This window comes from Bison bison, unplaced genomic scaffold (genome assembly GCF_000754665.1).
Source record: "Bison bison bison isolate TAMUID 2011002044 unplaced genomic scaffold, Bison_UMD1.0 scf7180017864182, whole genome shotgun sequence".
In the NCBI taxonomy this organism is placed as follows: Eukaryota; Metazoa; Chordata; class Mammalia; order Artiodactyla; family Bovidae; genus Bison; species Bison bison.
In genome coordinates, this window is record NW_011494754.1 from 519,171 (window position 1) to 529,246 (window position 10,076).

The window sequence follows — 10,076 nt, forward strand, 5'->3', positions numbered from 1 at the left end:
GCATCATCTTGAAAGGCCACCCCTGACCACCCAGTTGAAAATCATACCTTCTCCCCAATCTCCCATCCTAGCTGCCCTGCTGGCACTATCTGGTCTACTGTTTAATTTGTTCCATTGACACTCATTACCTTCTATCATGCAATGTAATTTATTATTTATTATGTTTATTATTAGTGTCTCTGTTTTGCTCACTGCTGAATCCTTGCTGACTAGAATAGTGCCACAGGCATAGCAGGTATTCAATGGATATTTGCAAAGTGAATTAAACAGATGACTATGATGTTAAGACATTGAAATACACAAGATACTATAGGAGCACAGAGGAGAAGCACTTGGAGCCACTATAGAAGAAGATGATGGAAGAGGGCAAAATGTCTAACTAAATTTTGAAGGATGAGCAAGAACCAGGTGGAGAAAAGTAAGGAAAAAATAGCTGAGCTATGTTTAAAAGTCAGAAAATAGTGGCTTAGTATTCTAGTTGGAGGTGGGAGGAAGCCCCTCGGAGTTAGGGTATTCAAAGAAATGCTAGAGATCTGCTGGGGATTCTTAGTGCAAGCATTTCACTGCCTAAGGTCTGCTTTATAAGTTAATAAAAGCAAGGTAACAACGGCCAGAGCTAACATAATGTTAAATCAATGTTGAAAAAATGCCCAACTGGAAGAGTAATCTCCTTGTTATTCTCTCTCGCAAGCAGTTTCAGTCTAATTTCGTCTTTCAGAGTATTCATGCTATTAGAGAGTTTCACAGAAACCTAGGACAAAAGGAAACCAGAGATACACGGGTAGGTGGGAAATTGCTTCCTGCTTCTCAGGGATTTCCTGCTCACTCTTTAGCACTAAGCCTGTCAAAGGATGTCAAACAGCATTACATGCTATTTAAATAGGTCAACATAGTAGGAAGCCAAATTATTTCCTGGCCTGGGGTGTGAGTCTGTCCTGAGCATCGGCTTAGCTCCCATCCAGGCCACTTCTAAGTTGTCATGGTCAAGACCACATTCTTCCTTCCCGGAGCCTGTGCCCTTGGCGGAAGACAGCATTCATAGTTGTCAGGATACAGAGTGAGAGCCAGAAGATCCAGGGCTGAAAGCCAGGCGAGCCCAACTTCCAGTTTAACTGGTGCCTTAGGCTAGACAACTTACCATTTCCCAGTTAATCAGATTTTTAGAAGGAGTTTAGGAAATTAACTTGGTGGTAGCTTAGTCACTTACCCTTTCTAAGCCTCAACCATCAGATATACAGAATAGCAGGAACAATGCCAAGGCTATAGAAGAGTTGTTAGAAATAATACAGTATTTGGAAGCATCGACTAAAGGCCTAAGTAGGTCAACCTTGTAGTACACATTTTAGCAGGGATCCATTACTCTTCTCCGTGATATTAGCCCTGATGGTTCACCAGAAGATTCAGTAAGATGAGTCTGTTTAAGAACTCTTACTATAGTAAGTATAGCAATTGCACAAGCAATTATACCTTTACCAGTAGTTTTCTTGCTTATTAATTAAGAAACCTGCAAAGGTTGATTGGAATGAAGCACACATTTGGGGATGGGAAGGGATTTAGGGGAGACAAAAGGTAGAGAAGCCAGATTAGATTCAATACAGATTATTATAGAGTAGCTCTGGGAGAAAAGCTTCAAGCTAGGAACTGAATGAGAATGTGAGAATGAATTCACCAAAGGTAACTTCTCCTACTTCACCATTTTCCAGGGAGCTTTGATGCTAAAATAATCTCAGGTCATTTAGGATATGATTGCATAAGTGGCAAAAGGAAGTAATGACAACAAGGACTACAACAACCGCTACAGGCAGAGCTAACATGTATTGAATGTTGGTTATTTCCTGGATGCTCTGCAAAGCACTTCATATGCATCCACTCACTTGCCCTCGTAGCAATTAGGTATTATTAATCCCCATTTTTCAGCTGAAGTAAACAATAGACCATTTCTCAAGGTCATACCTATAGTTGGCAAAGGTGGAATATGTATTTCCCAGCTTTCTGACTCTCCATTGCCCTAAACGAATGTACTAAATGAGTAGAATCATCCATGGAAGGCGGGGTGGGGGGTGGGGGGGGCAGAGGGATGGGGGCAGGGCTCCCGTGTGTTTGGTCCTGGTGGTCTTGGTCCACATTTCCTTGTTTCTGTGTGACTTGGATTAACCTCAATAACTTGAGATTACTGACTGGTTCTTAGTAACCTGATGTTAACTGGTCTCCCTAAGGATAGGTGAGCAGCTATCTTTCAAATGCATGCAGTCTCATCTTAAGAGAGAGACTAAAATAGCTCAAATTTAGTCACTATTTCCCAGAGCTGAAGGTCTCTTCATGAATTTGTCTAGTCTGCAAACACTCACAGAGACCTTACTTTTGTGCCAAATGCTGTTTCTGGGCCCTGGGGAGATGGTGGGGACGCTGTCTTCATAAAGATTGCATTGCTCAGTTACTCACCATGGTGCCGGTATATTCTTCCAGCTTAGCCTCTGAAATGGCCTTTTTGTGGTGGAGGAAGAGGTCTCGGAGGAAGTTCTGTGAGATCAAGAGAGGAGCCGCATTTTATCTAGTGACAAATAAACCTAAAAATCTCAAGAGGCTGTTTTTTAAGAATTGTCATTTGCTTGTTTTAGAGAGGAAATGTAATGCTTTTTATCAAGCAAGAAGTTCAAAATGCAGGGCTGTCACAGTTTGAAAGGAGCACTGTTTAAACGGAACCCAGAGAACAGCTTGAAGCATAAAAAGGTGTCATAAATCCTCAATTATGTCTTTCCTGGAGAGAGCAATCAGTGTCACCTACAGTTTCTAAACCTTCCAAACACGAATCAGTTTTTTAAAATTAGCAAATTCATATCCATGTTTCTTGGAAACACAGAAATCAAGCTCATGATACACACATATCAAATTCCCAGGGATGAGCTAACCCGCCGTTCACCCAGAGACAGCTCCTGGCAACACTTACACAAAGTTCAGCAGCTGATATAAAGCCACTGCTGTCAGCATCGTATTTGCGCCAAATCTGAAATACATAAAAGCCAATAATCCATTTATCCTCAGATAATTTGGGTTCAAGTTATGCTGATGTCTACTAAGGTTCAGCATCTGATAACAGTACTTAACTGGGTACAAATAAAACTATGTGGAGAAGTTTAGGCTTTCTTTGGTGACAGCTCTTTTGGGGCAGAACTCACTAGAAATGACTCCCTGCATTCACTTACAGCCACTTAGAGAGGACCACAGTACTCTCACTGAAAGGGAGCTCTTGGGAACTTTGGAGTGCAAAGATATGAAGGAATGGCCTTCAGTGGGAGAAAATATGGCAGAGTAAGAAATCTTCTTTGTACTAAATTCCTAAAGATGCAGAGCCCTCTAAAAACAACTCTTTAAATATGTAGCTCAGCTGGCAAGAAACTGAGATGACAGAAACTAAAGTCTGTCCTGGGTACATCTCCTGATCTCTGATGAGTTAGCCTGTAGCTTTATCAGGATACTTCACACAAGGTAGTGTGTGTTTGTATAGCCCCGCAGGCTCCTCTGTCCATGGGATTATCCCAGCAAGAATACTGGAGTGGGTTGTTATTTCCTCCTTCAGGGGATTTTCCCTACCCAGGGATCAAACCAGTATCTCCTGCATTGGCAGACAGATTCTTTACAAGGCAGACAGCAGACAAATCCCTGGGACCACCCAAGGTGGGAAGTCAAACTGAAACACCTAAATAAGACTAAAACCCCAAACAGCAATAACCATAATGAAAAGGTGAACTTCCCCTAAAAAACTGCATGGCAGAAAACATCCCTAAGGAATCTTGCCTGTGTGGTCTTGGCTCTGGGCAAAGGGAATAAAACATCTCTGAAAATTCCCAGTAACAAGCCAACCCTTTCATTAGTTCAATAACAGCATTCATCCAGCTGAAGATACAATTACTTAAACTGGAAGACAGAAGAGCTCAATATTTTTAAGGAAGCATTGAACTGCTTTCTTTAGTAAATGGTGTAATTTTGACCACCTCTGATTATTGCATATTAAAGCCTCACAAGTTGGCAAGTTCCCTAACTCCTATACAAAATGAAAAAGTAGCACTAAGGTGTTTCATTTTGTTTTTTTAAGTGACAGATTTTTCCATTGATGTGGAATGGGTTACCTGAGTCACCAACTGCAGGGACCTTAGTTCTAGATCAGAGCCAGAGTCCTAGCTAAATATCCTACAAGGATAGTAGGAACTACTGATGCTGATGTTCCCTGGGAAGTGTTCAGAAACTTTGCTCCTTTCAGTCCCCATCACCAATATTTCTGCCTGAATCTAGCCAGTCTTAGAAAATCAACTGGTTAAATGTGATTTATATCCTAATTTTAATGGTATGAATATATCAGAACTAAGAATGAGAATTTCAAATAATAAAAAGTTTACATGCTTTTTTTATGCTGTTCACCAAATATTTTCCATCGAAATTATCTTGTAACTTTACTACAACTAAACTACTGGAGAACCAAAGATCTTTATGTGACTGCTACACATGCCATCTTGAAAGAATGAAAGCAAAATAAAGAGGTTTCCAGGCAAACCAAAGCAGGGTTTATTACCATCAGATTCTCAGTAAAGGATATACTCCAGGTAGGAAGAACTCAAAGAAGGAAAATTTAAGGTAAAAAAGGAATGGTGTACAAAGACAATGGGAAACACTTGGGTAAATGGCAACATAAAATCTTGTTAGCTTAAAATTTATGGGATTAAAGAAAACAAGCCAAAACTAATATTCTGGATGATAACGGCTAGTGAGTTGATTGATACATGCTAACACTAAAGTATCTTAAGGTCCTGTAGTTCAAGGGGAATATAAATATATTAAGGTAGAATTTCTTAAAATACGTGTGGTAGTAGTAGGTTATAACAAATTTAATTTTAGAAAAAGAATTCAGGTTTTCAACATATTTTTTTTTTTAAGTTGGATACAGGAAGAGAAAGATCTTTGCAGAAGAAATTGACAAACTAGAAGGGAGGGAGGAAAAATGGAAAAAGTTAAACAAAAAGAGTTTCCTTAATGCTATTTCCTTTTCCCATTTCTCAAGATTATTCAAGCCTATATAGGCCTAACATTTTAATACTTTTTTACTTATTGTAAAATGAAATCATATTCATTGTACAAAATTAATGAAATACAAAGAGAAGAAAACTCTAATCTTCAGAAATTTCCACCCCAGAGATGATAACTTATCATTTTTATGTCTTTCCTTTTCATTATATTTCTGTTATATATGTGACATAATGAAGGGGAGGTCATAGAGGCTATATACTTCAGTGGTCTATTATTTTTCATTTAAAACTTTCTGTGAGCATTTTTAAGTACAACTGAAATTATTTTCAAAATGTCATTTAAATAATTTATAAATAATTGTGATTCTAAGATGGAAAATGCAAAAATACAAAGAATTAAAGATCATCTAAAATCTTATGCCTTAAAAACAACCAATATTTATCTTGCATGTATTTACCCATTACCTTAGTTACACTGATGTTAAGGGTAAATAAATTTTTAAGCAAAATTAAGATCATATTGTTTATATAATCTTGTTTCATAACACTGTAATGTATTTCCTTCTTGTCATTAAATATTCTTTGAAAACTTGATCTTCGGTGATCTGTAAAATTCCACAATGGGGTTTTTCTTTCTTGAATCTCCAGGCCTAGAACAGTTTCCAGCATAATGCAGGTGCTCATAAGTATTTGTGGAATGAGTGAGTATCATAATTTACAATTTTTCCTTCATTGTTAGACATTTATGTTATTTTCAGTTCTAACTATACTAACACTGGAATATTTAATGTACATCGTAGTGTTGAAAACTTGTCTACATCTCTGATTATATTCTTATATAGATGCTTGGAGAAGTAGGACTATTAAGTCAAAAGGTAGATTTTTAGAATTAACTCTGGATGATGAAATTTTAGTGGATCCTGATTACATTTTTGCAAAACTGCTTTCCATAAGATTATCCCAGTGTGCATGCCTACCAGCAGAGCATGAGCAACAGTCTCAGTGCTTCCTTGCCAGTGCTTCATCTTTTTGTTAATCCCTCTAAAATTTTTACCACTTTAGTAAAAATCAGTTGTTTCTAATTTGCATTTCTTTGGTTCCCACTATATATCTATTGTCTACTCAGATTTTTTTCTGTGAATTGTTTATGCAAATGCTTGTTCAGTTTTTCATAACTTCCATTTGACAAGAAGATAAAGTAATGTAGAAGGGTGCTAAGTTATTATCTCCTAAATGGGGACTTGGAAAGTCTTTCAGGAATAGGGCCCTGGGTGCAGTAGCTGTCCTAAATCTACCGCTCTGGCCTTTAAGATGCCCTGCTCTGTCCTCCCTGGCCTATTTTTCACCCACGGACAGTAACACCTATGTGGTGACCCAGGGACGAAAGAGCAGATAAAACCAAGGAGGGTCTTGGAATGCAGGAACAGAAAAACCAGACCCTTAGCATCTTTCCCTCCCCCATGTTGTAACTATAATGGAACAGTATAACCTGTCTCCCCTCCTACCCCATAGGGAGAAGGTATTTGCCCTCCTCTTCCCCCACCCAGTATACATGCCTCATCCCATCAGCAAATGACCCGCAAGACCCCTATCCCACTCCTTGTACCCTAGGTATAAAAGTGGACTAAGGACCCCTGTTCAACGTCGGTTCTCCCTTGAGCTGGCCTGCTGTTCTAACAGTGTCTCCCACTCTAATAATCTTTATTTTCGTCTCATTCTGTCTCATGTCTGGAAATTCTTTTCCAACCCATGCCCAGACCACAACATTTTTGGTGGCCCATACGGGGACCTTGGAGTCTCCTCCCCCACCTCCTCACTTCTCCTTTCTTATAGGGACCCTCTGCGAACAGTCAAGTGTTGTGGAAGCAACTGAGGAACTCTGGCCAGGCTTACTCTGTGGTGTGTTCCAAAGGCCCCACTGCTCACTGTGCCCCAGTAGCTGGCACCCGAATGGATGAGGGTCTCTTCTTTGTCTTCTTTCCAACTAAGGACTAGGCCAACCAATATTGTGTGGGCACAGGTCAGGCACTTAAAAGCTGTTACGGTGCCTGCCACGTGAAGACTCCCTTGTGAGAATAAGGGGGACATGGAACGGATCAGGCCACAAGGGCATCCACCCCCAGCAAGACAACTTCCGTGCACCATGTCAGGCACATAGTGGTTGAAGCCAAACAGAGACCATCATCCCCGGCCACCGTCTCCCCGCTAGGATTGTAAGGCAGATTCCTCAGCCTTCTTCCCTGTGACGTTCACTTCTTTCCCTTTTCGGTCCAGACTGATTTACAGGAGCCTAGGTGTTGCCTCTGAGCCATCCCAAGAGTGCCTTCTACATTTCAGGGAATCGCCAAAAGGTGAGTCACCTGGTTGCTCCCAGCCCACTTTACCTGAGACCTCAGCCTTGGGCAAATTAGAACTTCAAAAAAAAAGGTGGGGGAGGGGGTGGGTGTCACAGAGACATTTTAAATCTCAAGCGGAAAACTATGAGATCTCTGTCTGTCTGGATTTATGTATGTCTCAGTGTGTGTCTTTTGGTTTTTGTTTTTTTTTTTTTAATATTGCTGAAGTTGTAAATGAGTTCTAAGTTAATTGGCTTAAAGAAAAGTAAGCACTTGCAAACCAGACAATTCTAAACACAAGAGAAATTAACCTAAATGAATTTCAGATTCACATGAACTGGGAAATATTCAATATTAAATATTTAGTATAAATGTTTGCTAATCTAATATAGACATATCTAAGAGTCATTAACATTAAGCATAATAGTTTCATTGTGCCTAGGTTTATTATAAGTTAAATATTGTTATATCTGTTACAAGTTTGTCAGCAAGGAAAGTAACTCGAGTGAAACTTTTAAAAAATAAAAATCTAAATGAGACAAGAGCTTTTAGTTAAACTATTAAGAATAAGTATACTTTAGAAATGTCTAAAATAGTCTCGCCAGATTGGGGTAACTTGAATTTCTAGAGTTGTGCTGAACTACGTGACAAAAGTTTGTTGAATAGCTAGGTCATTTCTGAATAAAATAAGATTCTGAAACATTCATTACTGAACACTAACTTCCTCTTACACAGAAACTAAAGAGATTTTGGACTATTAATGAATAATGTTTGATGCCATCCTGAGATGTTCTCTAGAATTTTTTTTTTTTTTTAGAAATTATCACTGGTATTTCTATAGAATGCTAATATATATAAGGTCAGTTCTTGGTTGCTTAAGGAAAGTAGGATGTGTATTTTCAGTCAAGAAGGTATGAGAAATGAAATTACATTTTCTGAAGAGAAAGGGAAGTAGGTCTGACTTACAGGTGGCTGTTTCAGGATGGGAGAACAAAGTAATGGGTACAGAACATGGTAAGGTTTTATGGAAAGTGGACCCCAAAGGGAAGAGTTTTGTGCATAAATACAAGTTTTCTTGAGATGTTGAACTGCCTTTGATAATGGATTTTAAGTTTCTTTACCTCTGAAGTGCTCCGTTCTGTTTACCTTTGAAATTTTCTTTGTTACTTTGGATAAGTGAATATATTGTTTCACAGTGATCTATATGATCCTATCTGATTGAGTGTTATAAACCCTTTTGATATTTATCAACAAAATTTCCTAAATAACCTGACTTCTAGCTAACTTTGGGATGCCTCAGAGGGCCCCTGAGACATCCAAAAGAGCTATTAAATTACTTAGTTCATTTGACACATTAAATTACATGGGATGTATTGTTGGGGGAGTGATGAATCTCCTCAGGTTATATTGTATGGTTGGTGTTACTTATATAGATATCCTAGAAATTATGTGAAATTCATGAAAATCTGATATGTCCTGGTAAAATGTTGTCAGTTATAATTCTAGTTATCATGTTAAGGTGTTACAAGTCACAGCAATGACCAGGCTACTTTGCCAATTGCAATTTAATTAGATTTTAAACATGCCTTCTATGGTTTCACTCTCATGCCTTTAGAAAAATCCTGCTAGTTCTTCAAGACTAAGATTAACTGATAAATTTTGTTTGTTATCTGGTAAACTGGTAACAGACTGGAATTTAGTCTACTCTCTGTTAAGAGAACAAAGTTTTCTTAGAATGAAGCTTTCAATAACAGATTATGAATTTCTTTGTGTTTAAGTGATTTATATTTGTTTTTAAAATCTTTTGTTACTTTGGTAAAGTAAATAAACATTATTTAAGATTATGGTACATGTAGACAAAGCTCATTCTACCTCTACAAAAGTCAGCCCTCACTGTTAGGCTTTTGCTATCCTGATGTCCTTAAACATGGCCACAGTCTACTCCTAAATCAGGGAATTAGAAATGGGTGAACAATAGCTGAAAATCAGAGAGTCAGGGCTATAAGAAATCCAAGAGAGCTGCTTGGCTTTTCCTGGCACCCTGACAAACCTCATTTTTATTTGATGGGTTAAAGCCTTCCCTGGCTACAGGGTTAATGCCTTCATAATGAAAATATCATGTTTCACTGAATATTAAGTTTTGTTAATTGTTAAACTAAGTTTCTAGTTTTGTTAATTAAGTTCTGCTAGTGTCAGACTTTATTTTTTTGGGCTCCAAAATCACTGCAGATGGTGACTGCAGCCATGAAATTAAAAGACACTCCTTGGAAGGAAAGTTATGACCAACCTAGATAGCATATTCAAAAGCAGAGACATTACTTTGCCAACAAAGCTCTGTCTAGTCAAGGCTATGGTTTTTCCAGTGGTCATGTATGGATGTGAGAGTTGGACTGTAAAGAAGGCTGAGCGCTGGAGAATTGATGCTTTTGAACCTTGGTGTTGGAGAAGACTCTTGAGAGTCCCTTGGACTACAAGGAGATCCAACCAGTCCATTCTGAAGGAGATCAGCCCTGGGATTTCTTTGGAAGGAATGATGCTAAAGCTGAAACTCCAGTACTTTAGCCACCTCATGCGAAGAGTTGACTCATTGGAAAAGACTCTGATGCTGGGAGGGATTGGGGGCAGGAGGAGAAGGGGACAACAGAGGATGAGATGGCTGGATGGCATCACTGACTCAATGGACGTGAGTCTGGGTGAACTCTGGGAGTTGGTGATGGACAGG

The 10,076-nt window shown here is 38.8% G+C and overlaps 2 protein-coding genes across 14 annotated transcripts in view; one reads left to right on the plus strand and one right to left on the minus strand.

Annotated features, from left to right (window-relative positions):
* The window catches only part of SLC17A1 (solute carrier family 17 (organic anion transporter), member 1), a 240,445-nt gene that overhangs the window by 184,242 nt on the left and 46,127 nt on the right, over window positions 1–10,076 (plus strand). For all 13 annotated transcript variants that reach the window (XM_010843484.1, XM_010843485.1, XM_010843471.1 and 10 more), the window contains 2 exons: window positions 5,667–5,719; window positions 7,293–7,369. The gene's annotated coding sequence lies outside the window, so the exon portion shown is untranslated. The remainder of the gene's footprint in view (window positions 1–5,666; window positions 5,720–7,292; window positions 7,370–10,076) is intronic.
* The window catches only part of SCGN (secretagogin, EF-hand calcium binding protein), a 53,476-nt gene that overhangs the window by 23,228 nt on the left and 20,172 nt on the right, over window positions 1–10,076 (minus strand). The window contains exons 5-6 of the mRNA XM_010843460.1: window positions 2,948–3,004; window positions 2,443–2,520 (exon numbers count right to left, since the gene is read on the minus strand). Of these exons, the coding sequence (XP_010841762.1) occupies window positions 2,443–2,520; window positions 2,948–3,004 (135 nt within the window). The remainder of the gene's footprint in view (window positions 1–2,442; window positions 2,521–2,947; window positions 3,005–10,076) is intronic.